This window comes from Lepidochelys olivacea (genome assembly GCF_965140295.1).
Source record: "Lepidochelys olivacea isolate rLepOli2 genome assembly, chromosome: 8".
Taxonomy (NCBI): Eukaryota; Metazoa; Chordata; order Testudines; family Cheloniidae; genus Lepidochelys; species Lepidochelys olivacea.
The window spans coordinates 108,499,827-108,515,738 of record NC_140418.1 but is presented as its reverse complement, the minus strand read 5'-3'; the positions used below and the strand labels follow the sequence as shown (position 1 = coordinate 108,515,738).

The 15,912-nt window shown below is 60.8% G+C and overlaps 1 protein-coding gene across 7 annotated transcripts in view; it reads left to right on the top strand.

Moving 5' to 3' along the window:
• The window catches only part of SZT2 (SZT2 subunit of KICSTOR complex), a 71,707-nt gene that overhangs the window by 44,692 nt on the left and 11,103 nt on the right, over window positions 1–15,912 (top strand). For 4 of the 7 annotated variants that reach the window (XM_084636617.1, XM_084636614.1, XM_084636618.1 and 1 more), the window contains exons 47-58: window positions 400–518; window positions 932–1,096; window positions 2,392–2,473; window positions 6,198–6,386; window positions 6,685–6,867; window positions 7,062–7,237; window positions 7,444–7,610; window positions 7,956–8,053; window positions 8,710–8,842; window positions 9,024–9,151; window positions 12,290–12,411; window positions 12,972–13,154. In XM_084636617.1, coding sequence (XP_084492743.1) covers window positions 400–518; window positions 932–1,096; window positions 2,392–2,473; window positions 6,198–6,386; window positions 6,685–6,867; window positions 7,062–7,237; window positions 7,444–7,610; window positions 7,956–8,053; window positions 8,710–8,842; window positions 9,024–9,151; window positions 12,290–12,411; window positions 12,972–13,154 — 1,745 coding nt within the window. Of the gene's footprint in view, window positions 1–399; window positions 519–931; window positions 1,097–2,391; window positions 2,474–3,156; window positions 3,208–6,197; window positions 6,387–6,684; window positions 6,868–7,061; window positions 7,238–7,443; window positions 7,611–7,955; window positions 8,054–8,709; window positions 8,843–9,023; window positions 9,152–12,289; window positions 12,412–12,971; window positions 13,155–15,912 lie in introns of all 7 variants that reach the window. The other 3 variants (XM_084636612.1, XM_084636615.1, XM_084636616.1) reach the window with 1 other exon arrangement.

The window sequence follows — 15,912 nt, the reverse complement described above, 5'->3', positions numbered from 1 at the left end:
AGGTTCTCTGCCCTGGCTGTTTTCTGAGCAATGCCCCAGGTGCTGGGGCTTGGACTCAGCAGCTCAGTGTGGCATGGGGCATGTCTCGGTGCAGGGGGAACAGTTTCTCCCTTGGCTGGGCCCTGTTCTCCCCTTGCCCCCTAGCTGTCCTGGGCATTGATGCCAGATGGCCCCAGGGTCAAACCCCACATGCCATGTGCGGCCCAGACAGTGCCATGCCTCCCCTGGTTGGTGCCAGGGCTGCTCCACCGATGGGAGCAGCTTGCTCTGGCACGTGGCCTCTCGGGGTTTGCTGTGACAGGCGGGTGCCCTGCTTGAGGGGTGGGGCAGGACCTCCGGTGGTGGTGCCCCGATGAGCATGTTGTCCTGGGGGCTGCTCTCACCTCTGCTTCTCCCCAGGGCCCGAGATCACAGACGAGCTGGTGAAGGTTCTGCGCAGGCGTCTGGATGAAGCCACTTTGGACATCATCACTGTCATGCTGGTGCGGAACTGCAAGCTGACCCCGGCCGACGTGGAGGTAACGCTTCCCCAGGGCCTGCAGCCAGCTGCCCTGTGCAGTACAGAACCCGAACCAGATCCATAACCCTGCTAGAGACCAGGAGCCCCCAGTCCAGCTGCGCCTCTGCTGTCCCCCACCCCTGGGCCAGCCTCCCTGCCTCTGCAGGGAACAGCTGAAAATTAGCATCCACTGCCTTAGGCTGTCTCCATGGCCAGGGTGTCAGGCGCTGGGGTGGCACAGGCCCCCTGTCAGGTGTCTGAGTGCAGACCCCCTATTTCAGGCCATTTCTGGAACAGGGTGCCCATGAACACCCCTTGTACGTCTGCTGGGTCCTCAGGGGTTCTGTGTGCAGCAGCGCTCGGAGGGGCCTGTCTGACGCTGCCTTTCCCAGGAGTGCTGTGCCCAGGGATTAGCAGGTTTCCTCTTCACAGTTCATCCAGCCCCCGGGCTCTCCGCCCACAGAAGTCCTCCAGTTCACTCTGCCCTCTGCCTCTCTGCCCTGGCTCCATGCCGTGGCCTGTTACCTGCGCCAGAACCTGCTCATCTTCCTGCACACCCCCAAGTACACAGACAGCAACGTTGAGCACCACTTCAAGGTGAGGGGCTGGGGCCCTGCGTGCGGCCATGTTCCCACAGTGGGCTGGGGGGTGGTATGAGTGCAGGGCTCAGACTGGGTAGATGCCACCTGCTGCAGAGGGTGCAGTCTGTGGCTGCCTGGCTGCGCTTATGGGCAGTGGTGGAGTGGTCCAGGCTGACCCTCCGCTCTGGAGCCTGAGAAGAGTGAAATCCCACCCAAAGAGAAGAGCCGTCCGGGAGCAGTGGGTGCAGGCAGCACTGCCGGGTGCTGGTTCCTTACCCTGCAGTCACCCCCCACTTCCCTACTGCACTGCACTGGGCATTGTCCCCACGCACAGGCTGATGCCCCACAGAGCTAGCGCTCTGCACAGCAAAGCGCAGCCAAGGGCCGACATGGGTGGGGAGGGGGTTGAGGCCCTGGGGTGGGGGGGGGTATGACCTAGAGGACAAGGAGGGTGGGGAGTAGGAGGGGCCCAGCTGCAGCACTCATCTGTGTTTAGCTAAGCTGATGGTCCTGTTCCTGGCAGTCACCATGGAGACACCCCTGCCACGTCTGTCTCTTTCCATTCTGACAATGCCCCGTGGCTCTGTCTCCTGGCCCCACTGAGCCAGCACTTCCGGCCAGCCATGCCACACCTACAGAATGAGCAGAGCTGCTATGCCAGCCTCCATGTGGGTGCTGAGCCTTCCCCTGGGTCTGCTGGGCTCCAGCTTCCTGGGTGTGCTGCCATGTGTGTCCAAGGGCTTCATGCCTTTAAGGAAGGCTCAGACTCCGGAACCCAGCCTCTAGTCCCACCCACTCCACAGCAAAGCGTGAAGGTGGGGCTGGCCGGTGGTGGAGAGTTCGGCGCCCACTGACCCCCAGCAGTGTGCTGCTTGGCTGGCAGGCTGTCTGCTCCCCTCTCCTCCAGCTGTGGGGCCTGGCAGGTTGACAGCCATCTTAGGCAGCTCAGTGTCCCAGGCAGCCTTTCTGGACTTGTGGCTGAGGGGGTGATGCCACTAGCAAGCAAGGCAGGTTGCTATGCACCGGCCCAGGGCCCATTGAGTCCCAGAGGCTGGTAGATGATGAGGGCCGAGCACGGAGGGCAGGGCTGAAGCAGATGCCATGTGGGGCGGGCTCAGGGTTAGCAAGGGACCTGCTCATGTGGCTGGAGGCAGAGCGCTTACAGTGGGTGAAGCCACGCTGGGCTGGCATGCGCCCGTCCCTGGGGACAAGGCTCTGCTCTCCTGCTGATGTGGCTGGGTCCGCCTCCCATCGCTCAGCGGGGTGCTTACCCTGGCACGCCCTTCACTCCGCTCCGTCTCTGCTCCCCAGCACTACGTCCAGCAGAGTGGCAGTCCCGACCTAGATCTCTACCTGTACAACAAGCCCGGTGGCCAAGGCACTGGCGGCAAAGGTACTGGGGCGCTGGGCTCTCCAGCATTGGGTGAGGGGCTAAGCAGCAGGGAGCTGCTTTCTCGTGCTGAGCGTCCCACAGGGAAAGGAAGGCAGCACGTGCCCTGCACGCAGAGTGTGGATTTGGTGCCGTGGGGATCATCTATTCCCTGGGGAGTCCCCCCAGGGAAAAGCCCTGCCGTGGCCGTTGGGCCCAGCACAGCTTGGAGAGGGTCCCCTGCCCCATTCCTTCCGTTGGAGTGGTGTTGCTGCAGTGCAGCTCTGGGCTGGCTGGAGGCTCCTTGGACATGGCCGAGCTCCTGCGGCGCTGTTCCCCGAGGGCCCCAGTGCGCCCTGGTCACTGTTCAGCCAGCTCTGGGGTGAGACGCAGCTGGGTTCCAGCAGGTAGGAGGGTGTGGTAACCCTCAGGGTTCAGGGTCCTGGGTGGGGAAGGGCAGGTCCGCTGGGTGCAGGCGCCTGGCAATGGAGTCCCTTGAGCACCGTAGGCACCTGCTCCTGAGGATTTGTTATGGGTGCAGTGCCCTGCCCATTCTTGTGGGCTGTTGGAGGAGAGCTTGCTCGTCCTGTGCTTGGAGCTGGTCCCTTGTGCCCCTCCTGTGCTGGGTGGTGATGTCCCTTCTGTGTCTGACTGTGGTGAGGCTGGCGTGGCCCGCGGTGCCCTCTGAATGCTCTTCTGTTGTGTAGGAACCATGTCGGACCTTGTGCAGCACCTGTTTCCGCTCTCCCACTTTCAAGGTAGCACCTGTGGTTCGTGTTGCACTGAACCTCTTCCCCTCCCCCCACCTGGCCCCTCTTTGGTTCCTGCCATGGACTGGTTGGGTTGTATTGTGGCTTCAGCACTGGCTCGTTGTGTGGCTGTCTGTGACTCCAGGCTCCCTCTTCCCAGCGGCCTGTGGGGTCAGTGAGCAGGAGGCTGCTGCTGCCTGGGGCCATGACCCTCAAATCCCCTGGAGAGAGTGTTCTGCTCCTGGCTCCCCCCGCCCCCTAGCTCAGCCCAGGGAGCTCCAGGGCTCTGTACAATGGGAACATGTCTCCTGCCACCAGGGCATGCTGCAGGCAGTGCCAACAGGGTACAGGCTCCCTCCATGGCTGCGTCCATAAAGCTGTGTGGGGTCACCCTGCACCCCAAGACCCAGGTGGCTGCATTGGGGGTTTATAGTGGCCAGCACCCCTGGTGTGATGGGGCTGGATGGAGGGGATCCGGTGCGATGGGGCTGGGTGATTGCTGCAGTCTGGCCCGCACTTCCAGTGGGAACGGGGACAAAGGAGGGGACAAAGCCCTAATCTCCATCAGTGTGGGTCTGGGTGGGAATCCTGGCAGGAAGTGGGAGGACCATGATCTCGGTTGCTGCCCGTCTAGGCTGTGCCCAAGAGTGGGAGAGTAGGTTTGCAGTTTCAGCTGGGCCTTAAACACCATCAAACCAGCAATGGTTAAGGCTACGATTTTCTTATGGAAGTCACGGAGTCCCTGACTTCACGAGACCTCCATGACTTCAGCCTGCAGCAGCTGGGAACCTCAGGGTCCTCCCGCGGCATGAGGCAGCAGGGGAACCCCGAAGCTAGTCAAAAAGCTGCACTGCTAGCCCTGCCCCAGGGAGGGGGTAGCAGCCCTCCTGCTGCAGGCAGACAGGGACCAGCCCTGGCTACTGTGTCCCATTCAGGTGTGCGTGCGTTCGGGGGATGGAAGGTTCAGGAGTCCCAGCTGGAAAGCCTGCCTGGTCAGGAGAGACTAAAGGAGCTCAGTGTGTTGGCAAGAGAGAGAGAAGGGGTGATTGGAGCACGTCTGAGTACCTACCTGTGGGGCGGAGCCTCGTGTTCGGCTAGCAGAGGGCTCTTCAGGCTGGCAGACTGAGGCCGAATGGGATCTGGGGCGGGATGCTGAACTAGGCAATTCAGACTATAAACAAATTAAACTTTGGACGTAATTAGCCATTGCTCTAGCTCAGACCGAAGTTCTAGGCTGGATCCAAGAATCCCAGGAGAGATTGTCTCTGGCCTGCTACGTGCCTAGTCAAACTGGATGATGATCATAGTCCTCAATGAACGTCTCTCAGCACCCACCTTGCTGGGAATCTGCCACCGACACTTCAGGGCATGTCCTGGGAGAAGGGCAGGCTGCAGGGAACCTATCTGAGCGCTCTGCTGCCATCCCAGACTGCAGAGCTCTGACATGTGGGCGCCAGGAAAAGGCACCACCTCAGCACCTCTCTGGGCTGCCAAGGTGGGCACTGCGCTCTGGAGTGTGTGTAGCAGGGGGCATCACTTGCTTCTCTTCACCTTCCTTTGCGCCCCCTCCCCGCAGGGGAAGTGGCCCAGCACCGTCTGAGGTGCGGCACTAAGATAAAAACCTGCCGTTCTGCTGACTCCTGCTCTGCTGGAAGCTTCCCTCCACCCCCTGGAAAAGGAGTCGCTGCTTCCGGTGCTGAGTCGGGGCAGGCCACGGCTACCTGCTGCCCTCCCTGTGTGATGGGCAGCCCTGGTGACCCACTCTCCCAGCTGGGTTGCTGGCACCCTGAGAATGACTTACTGCCCTCTGCAGGGGAGGGGGTTACCCTCCCGTGAGATGGATTGGGGCAGGGCCTTGGCGGTCCCTGTGATGGCCACTGTTGCTGGCATGTAACTGACACACACAGCGCGTGGGTCCTGCGCGTGGGTCCTGCGCGTGGGTCCTGCGTGCATTCGTGTGCCAGCCGCTGTGCAGCGACTTGCCTGTCTCCGTGCCCTTAAGTGTCGGTTCCTGGGCCGCCTTGCGCATACTGCCCCTAGGAGGGATCTCGCCCTTACCCCGCCAGCTTCCCTGCACCCCCTCCCAGTTGCCAGGGCCCTCCTGGTGGCCCATGGGGAGCCAGCTCTCTCTCCAGAGACACAGCAGTGCGGGGACCCCACACAGGACAATGTGCAGTGGACATGTTGCTCTTAGCCTCCTTTCCTGCACAGGCCTTTCCTGCATGGGCTGCTGCCGTTCTGTGGCTGTTCGGAGAGCTGCACTAAGAAGCACAGTGTGTGGCTGGGTCGGGCTAGCAGGGGTTGGGTGGCTGAGTTATGGTCCCAGGGCTGGGCTGTGTTACCTGCTGCTGCCTCCCTTCCTCTCCTGCTGGTGCCCCATGCCCCGATGGAGATTGCGGACCCCTGGGGACAAGGCCTCTGGCTGTGTGTGGCACAGTGGGGCCAATCGAGGGTCTGGCTCCTGCCATACAAATAACTAACTGCTTTATGCCCTGCGCCCAGATCCCCTCACTCTGTCTGCCCCTGCAGGGTGAGTCCCTGAGGGGGTAAAAACCCCAGTGCAGGCCTGGAGCCTTCCCCAGCATCACCACCAGGAGCTACAGGTCCTGCACCACTGTGCTGGCCCAGAGGGGGCTACTGAAGAGTGTTGGCTGCTGGCCTGGAGAGGAGCAAGGACACCAGAGCCCTGTCCCGGAAGTGGGGAGGGCATGTTCTAGCTAGGGTGCTGTGGGGACATCCATGGGGGGCGGGGGAGGGCAGCATTCTGGGGGGTGGGGGATCAAGGGCAGCATAGCTAGATTCCTGGCACCAAAGCAACAATACAAACGCAGCATGATGAGTACAGGACCCCCACGCACCCTCCTCCAGACATCATGTGGGCATCTGCAACCCATCCCTTCTGCTCCCCCGGCCAGGGACCATGGGCCCAGAGTCCCTGTGGGCTGGGGGTGTCCAGTGCAGGGCGGACACACAGTGACTCGGGCTGTCCTCTCCTGCAGGAATTGCGTGCATTGCTCTGTCATTCGTGGATGAGCGTGGCAGCCCCCTCTCACTGGCGCGCTGGGAACGGTCTGGTCCCCTGGAGCTGCCCCCATCTCCACCTGGCACAGACCTGCTGCAGGACTCAGACTTTGAGAGCCTCACTGCAGTCAGCAGGCACCATGCTGAGCCCGGCACCCTCCAACCAGGTAGGAGTGTACATGTTCTGTACTGAAGCCAGTCCCAGCCGCTGAGCAGCTACCTTGACCCTATGCCCGGGCAGGAGCTTCAGCCTGACGGGCGAGCTCTGGGCACCATAGACAGAGTGGGCTCAGGGCTCGGGGGGGGGCCCTCCAACCGTGTCCCCAGGATGGCTCGCTGGAGCTGGGGAGGGCCTGTTGTGCCCAGGGGAGAGGGCATCATGTGGCTGTAGGTGTCTCTGAGCCTTGTGGGGGATCATCCCTCTGCAGGGGCCGTGCAGCTCTGGTGACTACCCTCTTCCTGCAGCTGCCTGCACCCTGGTGCGCTTGGATGTCTGGGAGAAAGGGAACATCAGCCCCCTGCAGCTGTCGGAGAAGCTGCGCAGCGCCGTGCGCCACGCCCTGTGCGACGCAGTCATGGAGTTCCGAGTGCTGCCGGCCCCACTCTGCATGGAGGCTGCCTGCCCGCCGGAGGAGCAAAGCGGTGGCGGTAAGCTGCAGGGTCTCTTCTGGGTCTTCTTGTCACGAGCATCTGTGGGGCCAGGACCCTCAGCCAGCTGTGTCCTGGAGCCAGGGAGACCTGGTTCCGTGGGGAGGCTGCTCTGGCTGAGCGCTCCCCACCGTGCTGCTCCAGTGCTGGGTTCACGGCCTCTGCCCAGGTTCTGATGTGTACTCTGTCTGCAGGAGGCCTCAGGAGGACCATGTCGGAGACCAAGGGGCTGGCTCTTCCTGCGGGCAATGCTGGTGCCAGTAGAGTGCCCCCGCCCCCTCTGCACTTCGCCTCAGCCCCCAGCTCTGGCTCTGGCGAGCCAGTCACTCCCACAAACAAGATGGGACGCCGGAGCTTCTGGGACATGCTGGTACACTCAGAAGGACGTGGGCTGTAGCAGGGTGCTCAGACTGAGCCGGCCCCCGGGGCTGGGGTCACAGCGGGGCCTGGGAGGGGAGGAGCCGGCTGTGCTGGGGACAGGCCTATAGCTGGGAGCCAGCTGGGGTGGGCGGGCAAGGGGAGGTCAGAGCTTTGCTTCTCTCCACTCTTCACCCCCTCTTGTGCCCCGCCCCCCAGAGTAAGGCCGACTCCTCGGAGCTGGGCAGCCCCAAAACCACTGATGACATCGTGCTGGAGCGGCCAGAGGAGAGTCGCACCCGCCGCCGCCACAAGACAGAGAGCGTCAAGCAGCACCTGAGCCAGGAGCGTGCTTCCACCACGGCCGAGCTGGAGCAGGCCCAGAGGCAAGTGCCCCCCGCGCGGCCAGCCAGCTGTACCCACAGCAGCCCGGGAAGGCGCACGGTGTGGTGCTGCGATGGCCACAGCAGGCCTCACGCTGTGTCTGGCTGCCCTTGCTGCTGTGTGCGTGGCAGGACTCTGAGCAAGAGGGGCTTTGGCCCGCTGGGCCCGAGGCTTGTGGCGACCCACACAGGGCATTGCGTGTGGACAGGGAGGGACGGAGAGTGGCCAGACATCACATGTGCCCAGGGGGGACACCACTATCCACTCATCCCTCTAGCTTCTGCTTTGCACTGCCCCTTATGTCTGTCTCTGGCCTCGGCTGCATAACCAGTGCCCTGCCCCCACAGGCGCCAAGTCTGCCAGCTCGAGGAAGGGGAGGTGGGCACCATGCACCCGCTCTTCAATCAGACCTGCCGGCAGTGGATGGCATTCATGAGTCAGCTGGGTATGTACTACGGGCCCATCTCCCCTGCCTTGCAGGATGGGGCTGGAATGGGGATCTTCTCCCCAGAGCTTTGTCTGTGGGACCCCGTGTAGCCATTCCTTCCTCTGGCCCATGCTGACCCCCACCCTGTGCCTCTAGCCCAGCTTGTAAGTGCTGTTTGTTTCCTTAAAGGCACCATGTGCCCGGGGTGTAGCTTCAGCAGTAACCCGGCCTCTGACAGATGGGCCTGCACTGGCCAGCCAGTGTCCAGTGTCGCACATGCCCGCACAGAGGCCAAGGCTTGTGGTCTGGCACATAGAAGCCTGGGAGACCTGGTCATACTCCCCAGCCCATCAGGAGGGTTCGATGTGGGAGAGTCTGCTAGGCGTCTGCAGCCAGCGGGCTCCCGCCAGAGGAGACAGGCCAGAGCCCAGCCCCACGCAGTGCGCTTTAGAGTCGGGCACTGTCCAGCTCTGCAGAGGAGCGCTGTGCCTTCGGAATACCAGCCTGAGATCCTTGCGGCTCCTCCCAGTCCATGCTCTGCCAAGCATGTCCCCACTAGGGTACTCTCGAGCACTCTGAGAACCCGGCAGGAGGCCAGCTCCCTCTGCTCCCAGCAGGCCGCTTTTGTGACTGGGTGTGTTTGTGGCTCATGCCGCTTCTCCTGTGCGGGGCAGGGTGTCCTTCGGTGCAGCAGTGCTCGGTGGAGATCGTCTCCCGCTTCCTGCTCTCCTCCATCCTGGAGGAGGTGGTGAGCCTGGTCACGGCCCTGGCAAGCGACACCGCTGTCAAGGTGTTCCAGCAGCACTGGTGAGTGTCTTGCTGGGGGGATCGGCTGTGGGGTTGGGAGAAGGGCCCAAGGAGTCGGCTGCCCTGAGCTCAGCTGGGAGGTAGGGTGGGGGGTTGCTGCCACGCTCCCTGTTGCAGCTGGCAGGGATTGGGTGGGGTGGCTCCTGGCGGCCAATGCTCTGTGTGGTGCTCTCCTCTGCAGCTGCCCTCGGGGCGCCACCTTCCTTCCATATAACCCCAGTCAGCGCTCCAGTCCTCGGCCTGCGGCCGTCCGACGTTTCATCCTGCTGGGACGCAACTTCCACCAGTGGCGCCACAACACGGAGCAGGGTGAGCGGGGGCCCGGGGGCAGGCATCCTGTGGGTCTGGGGGAGCCGCCCGGGGGCCCCCAGCAAGCCATGTTGGGAGAGGGCAGGCGCCCAGGTGGAAACTTCCCATGCCCAGCTCTGGACCCACAAGGCATTTGTTCTCAGACTCTCTCGTGGCCCCTGTCGGGCTTGTTTCACCCCAGGGAGCTCCCCCAGCTGGGACTCAGGCTTGGGCCTGTAGGCCAAGCTGCCAGGCTTGCCCTACCCCAAGTCCCCCTCTCCTAGTCCGCCTGTGTCATAGTGAACACCCCACACGGCACATCCTCCAGGAGGAGCCATTGCTCTGAGACACCCCAGCAATGCGTGCGGCGCAGGCTGCGCCGTGCACCCCTCAGGCCGGCACCAGGTGGCTGCTCCACCCAGAGCAATGTACGGTGGCTGAGCAGAGGGTAACTCTCCTGGGCCAGGGCCCCCCGGGAGTTTTAACCTATCTCTGCTTTGCCGGAATCTCGCAGCGCAGTGAGCGGGGGGCTTTTTTCCTGCAGGTGGCACGCCGTATGGACTAGGGAAGGCCAGGCCCTACAGGGGCTGCAGGGAGGGACAAGCTGGCGCCCCTGGGGAACACACTGTGCTGTCCCCAGACGTGCTGCTCCTTCATCAGAGTGGTTAGCTGGCTTGGACAATGCCCACCCTGGCTGGCTTCCTGCAGGGGTTCTGCCCTTAGTCTCCCGCCCCCTTGGGCAACACTTATTGCCCATGTGGGGCAAAGGGAGGGGAGTGAGGTCCCAGCGAAACAGGCTCAGAGCTGGTGCTCAGGAGAATGTGGAGAGCAACAAGAGGAACTCCTCCAGCATCAGCTCTATCAAAACTTCATCCTCTGCTGAGGAAAATCACGGGGGGCTGCTGCTCGGTGAGTGGGTGGGTGTATGTGTACCCAGGGTCCGGTCCTTCCCATTAAAATTCAGGCCTGGTCTCTGGGTGGCTGCAGAGCTCTGGGGCTCTGACCGTACCAGCACCCAGGGGTGAGGCTGCCAGCACTGGTGTTCAGCGCGTGCACTCTGCAGGAAAGCTCTTTGGGAAGGGTTTGATCCTCCCATCCAGTGCTCAAGACCCTGATGGAGCCAGGGCAGACGAGACCTGATGTTCCTGACTAGAAACCGCCTCTGCTTCCCAAGAAGGGCCATGCCGAGTGTCCGTACGGTGGCCTGAGCAGGTTTTGCCATCAGCTCCCCTCTAGCCCTTTGGGTGGGCTCCAAGCACAGGCTGGGCACTTTTTGCAGCTGGGCACCTTCACACTTGCAGCGCACTCTTCCAAGCCACGCCCACAAAATAAACGCCACCCACCATGAGTGCCCACCAGCATGATGCTGCTCGTGGCAGATGTCCCACACAGGAATGCACAGCGCCCGAAGCTGCCCTGCGTTCCCCATGGTGGGGTGTGTATGTGCCCCTGGGCCTGGCACCTTGGCTGGGGAAAAATAAAACGTCTTCCCAGCGCCATCCACTCATGGCTCCAGAACGTGGCCACCTGCAGTAAATTGCACAGGTCTGTGACCCTCCCGGCTTCTCGCGTGGGGGGATGAAATAGTGAGCACAGCTGATGTCTCAGCAATCATCCAGGCAGAGGTGCTGAGCCCGCCGGGGTGCACGGGGCAGTCCCTTCACCCCTTTCTGCAGCAGCTGCGCAGGCGTCCCTGCGTTGAGGTTTTCCTACCAGCTGAGAGTGGCCAGTGAGAGCAGCTTGGGAGATGTGGCGCTGCATGGTACTGGCCTGACCTGAGCCCTGCTCCTGTCTTGCCTGAGCTCTCCGCCTTAGCCCTGCCTGGAGTTGGGGATGTGCCCCTGGGCCCATCTTTGGCTGGGGGTGCTCCCGTTCGCCAGCGCTGTCATGGTCCCTTCCGGCCCGTGTCCTGACTAGGCCCCAGAGCAGGTAGCGCTGGTCGGGCTGGGGCCTGCGCTGGTCGGGCTGGGGCCTGCGCAGGCTTGGGGAGCTGACGTTGTCTTCGCCTGCAGTGAGACGCAGCAGGAGCAGGTGTCAGGAGGTTAAAATGTGAGTCTCTCGCTGGAGTGATGAGCCAGTGCTTGGGCCACTGCTACCCCAGTCCTTGCGCCACCCAGTGGAAGGGCAGCTGCAGGCTGCCTCCGGGCCTCTGCGCTGGAGTGGAAGCGGGCGGCTGTGCAAGTGCTCCTGCCACGGCAGGGAACGCTGCACGTGCTGCTGATTAGGGCTAATCTGACCAGATTCAGCCACGGGGCTGTCCCGCCCCCAGGGGCTGCAGACACAGGAGACCTGCAGCCAGCAGAGGGGCTGGGCTCTGTGCTGCTGTGGTTTGCAAGTGTGTCCGTGTGGCTCTAACACTAGTGCCCTGAGCACTTGTCCTCCTGGGAGAGGCAGGGATCTGGGGGTGACTGTTGCCTAGGAAGTGGGGAAGCCAGGAGTAGCTGCTTCCCAGTGCTCTACAGACTGAGGCAGGGTCTCTGGTGCAGCATGGCCTGGGTCACCCCAGCATGGCGGGTAGGGCCAACTCCCTTTCCCTGTGATGTCAGCACAGAGAGGGGGCATGGCCCGAGAGAAGGGTATGGCTAGGATGCCCTTAGCTCAGGACTGGATGGCAGGAGGGGGCCTTGGCTCCACCCTAGACCTGGCATGGCAGCATCACAGGGGCCCTCCGTTCAGACAGGGCTGGGGAGCACAAGGGGAGTGCTCCCTACAGCTTGGTGGCCCTCAATGTTTGGTCCTTCCCTACATACCCACTGAAATGCACCCTCCTCTGGGGGCAGGAATTGGTATCAGACATGGACACAGAACACTGCAGCCCAGCGTGGGTCTGGGGCAACTTTGCCAAGTCGCTCTGGGATCTTCAGTGCTGAGGGTGGGGCATGGGCTCTTGCCGCTGCACGGCCAGCCTGCCCGGTGCAAATATTGCCATGCGTGGTTGGGGATTAGTCTGGAACTTACAGTGTAGCCCTCCTGGCCAGCTGGGTCTTGGCAGGCTCCAGCACTGATACGCTCCAGCTGGTTCCCAGCTAGTTGCTGTCCTGGGCCTCCTTCCCGAGGACAGGGGGTCTGTGGCGCCCAGGTTCCTGCCAACGCCTCCCTGCAAGGTGCGGGCAGTGAGCAGCAGGAAGGCACATTGTGGTTCTCTCTGGTCTCTTTCAGCCCACAAGGGGCTCCAGCACTTCGAGGCCATGGAGCTGAGCTTGGCGGAGAAGGGCTCCAACTCCAGCCCCTCGCTGGCCCCGCGACAGAGATTCCTTCTCCTGGAGATCCTCGACAAGAAGGTGGGCACAAATCCAGCCTGGCCCGGAGCCCGTCCGAGCGGGGGCCGTGGGTGAGGACAGCCTGGCCTGGCTCCTCACGGGGCCCTGCATAACAGTGAGGTGGGGCGGAGCAGGCAGCCGTGCCAGGGCAGTGCCGTGCAGCTGCCTCTCTGTCTGCTCTTGCACGGCAAACCCAGTGGTCTCCCTGCGGCCTGGCACTGCCACGCTCTCCGACCGGGCATGCTGATGATTGCTGTTGGTCCCAAAGCCTTGGTGGCTGCCAAAGGCCCATGGCCAGCCTGTGCTCCCAGGTGCTTTGCCGCCAGCATCTCTGGGCCCTCGCGCTGCAGAGCACCAGGACACGTCACCGTGGTGATCGGCTAGGCGCTGAGTTGGTGCTGTGGCCTCCCAGCTGTGCCCCCCACCCCACGTCCTGTAGTGGAAGCCAGCTGGTGGTGCAGCAGGGACCCACCAAGCAGCAGCCGCAGCCCACGGGCTCTTGGGTCACAGCGGCCTGGCCGGGGCTCAGCTGGTGCGGGCCCTCCCCCAGCAGAGCTCTCACCATCTCCCTTCCCGCCTAGCTGATGCTCTACACCTACAACTGGTCCCCGGACCTGGGCAGCTCCTTGAACAGCTCGCTCACCCGCCTGCTGCAGTGGCAGAACGCCCGCTCCCACATCGTGCATTGCCTCCTCAGTCAGAAACTGGGGCTTTTCCATCACTACTGCTACCTGGACACACCCTGGCATGAGGACAGCAAGCAGGTAATGGCACTGCCAGCCCCGTAAGGCTTTCCTGCCGTAGCTCCCACCTGGGCCACTCACAGGGCACCACGAGTGTGGTTCGGCAATTCTAACCCAGAGCCTGTCCGCAAACCCCAGGACACACTGGCTCCCAACAGCCTCAGTCACTACTTGTCAGGTGACCCCAACCCACTCCCAGTCCCAAATTCCCCCTCAGAAATGTGTGTGGTATTCTGGGCAGCCCTCTTCTGGGCAGTCCAGATACCGTTCAGTCTGTTGTTCCTGTAAGGGAACAACGTGCAGCAGCTTGCCACCTCAATGGAGCTACCCACACAGCTCACAGCATGGGAGTAATTTTGATTAAAGAATAAAACCAGTTTCTTTAACAGCAGAAGCTAGGATTTGAAGTCAGTACCAGTTACAAGAGAAATAAAGATAAAACACATTCTAAACTTAAACTAGCCTTAGTTTTTTCAATATCTTCATAAATGATCTGGAGGATGGTGTGGATTGCACTCTCAGCAAATTTGCGGATGATACGAAACTGGGAGGAGTGGTAGATACGCTGGAGGGGAGGGATAGGATACAGAGGGACCTAGACAAATTGGAGGATTGGGCCAAAAGAAATCTGATGAGGTTCAATAAGGATAAGTGCAGGGTCTTGCACTTAGGACGGAAGAACCCAATGCACAGCTACAGACTAGGGACCGAATGGCTAGACAGCAGTTCTGCGGAAAAGGACCTAGGGATGACAGTGGACGAGAAGCTGGATAGGAGTCAGCAGTGTGCCCTTGTTGCCAAGAAGGCCAATGGCATTTTGGGATGTATAAGTAGGGGCACTGCCAGCAGATTGAGGGATGTGATCGTCCCCCTCTATTTGACATTGGTGAGGCCTCATCTGGAGTACTGTGTCCAGTTTGGGCCCCACACTACGAGAAGGATGTGGATAAATTGGAGAAAGTCCAGCGAAGGGCAACAAAAATGATTAGGGGTCTGGAACACATGACTTATGAGGAGAGGCTGAGGGAACTGGGATTGTTTAGTCTGCAGAAGAGAAGAATGAGGGGGGATTTGATAGCTGCTTTCAACTACCTGAGAGGTGGTTCCAGAGAGGATGGTTCTAGACTATTCTCAGTGGTAGAAGATGACAGGACAAGGAGTAATGGTCTCAAGTTGCAGTGGGGGAGGTTTAGGTTGGATATTAGGAAAAAGTTGTTTACTAGGAGGGTGGTGAAACACTGGAATGCGTTACCTAGGGAGGTGGTAGAATCTCCTTAGAAGTTTTTAAGGTCAGGCTTGACAAAGCCCTGGCTGGGATGATTTAATTGGGGATTGGTCCTGCTTTGAGCAGGGGGTTGGACTAGATGACCTCCTGAGGTCCCTTCCAACCCTGATATTCTATGATTCTAGTTCAAGGTGAAATTCTTACCACAGGTTTTCAGTAGCAATGCTGACCAAGTTTCTGGTCAGGCTCTGCTCCTAAGGTCTGCGGCTCTTTCAGTTCTCTTGTGAAAAGAGAGAGAGAACTTGGGGTGGTTTTGCCCCTCACCTTTATAGGTCAGTCCCCCGTTGAAGTGCATTTTCCGGAGCGTGACCCCTAGATAAAGATCTTTCTGGCTCAGAGAAAGGAGACATAGAGTCTGGTGGGAAAGAGGTTTCATGCTGTTGTTTGCTAAGATGCAGAATCTGTTTGGCTAGGAACGGGATCAGGAACAAAGAATGGCTGCTTGAGAGGTGATGGCTAAGGTTACGTTTTAGTCACTGGTATTTTTAGTAAAAGTCATGGTCAGGTTACTGGCAGTAAACAAAAATTCACAGCCTGTGACCTGTCCATGACTTGTACTAATATACCCATGACTAAATCTTGGGAGCTCAGGGCGGGGATCCCTGCTGCTGCTGTGGGACGTTGGCGGGGCTGGCAGCCTTCCTGGCTGGCTCCGCGCGGCTCTCTGGAAGTGGCGACATGCTCCTTGGCTCCTATGCGGAGGCGCCACCAGGGGTCTCTGCACACTAGCTTTGCGGCTCCCATTAGCCGGAAACTGTGGCCAGTGGCAGCTGCAGGAGCAGCACCTGCAAGCGCAGGCAGCGCATGGAGCCACCTGGCCTCGCCTCAGCTCCGAGTGGCTGCGGGAGGGCCCCATCACCGCTTCCGGGAAGCCCCCCCGAGGTAAGCGCCAGCCAGAGCCCTCACCCCTCCCACGCCCCAACCTCCTGCCCCAGCCCTGAGCCCCCTCCCACACCCAAACTCCTGCCCATCCCGAGACTGCCCCAGCAGCGGCCAGTACGGCTGACCCAGGGGCTGCCAGAGCTGCTCCCGGATCAGCCGTACTGACCGCTGCAGGGGTCCCGGGAAGTCATGGATTCTGTGACTTCCATGACAAACTCGCAGCTTTAGTGGTGGCCCATCAGCTTTGTTGACACCTGGCTAGAGGTGTAAACTTGTCCGTTGTGTTTGAGAAACCAGTTTACCCGTTCTTCAGACTTGTCTGGTAAACGCACGTCAGTCATGATTCCAACTCACGTTCATACCTTTACGTGTAAAGTTGCTACATGCATTTCACCATGATACTACTGACCAGAAAGTTGTTAGTTTTCAAGTGACCCCTCACCAGGCATGCTCTGTACATGGATGACTACACGAGCGTGGAGGGTGTGAATCCAGGGTGCATTCCATCACACTTTCTTTTTTTGTTTCTTTTTAAGACCCCTCTGAAGGGAGCGATGGGTGGAATAGTTCATTTCCTCATTGTTTTGTTCAACAATTATACCTAACATCCAA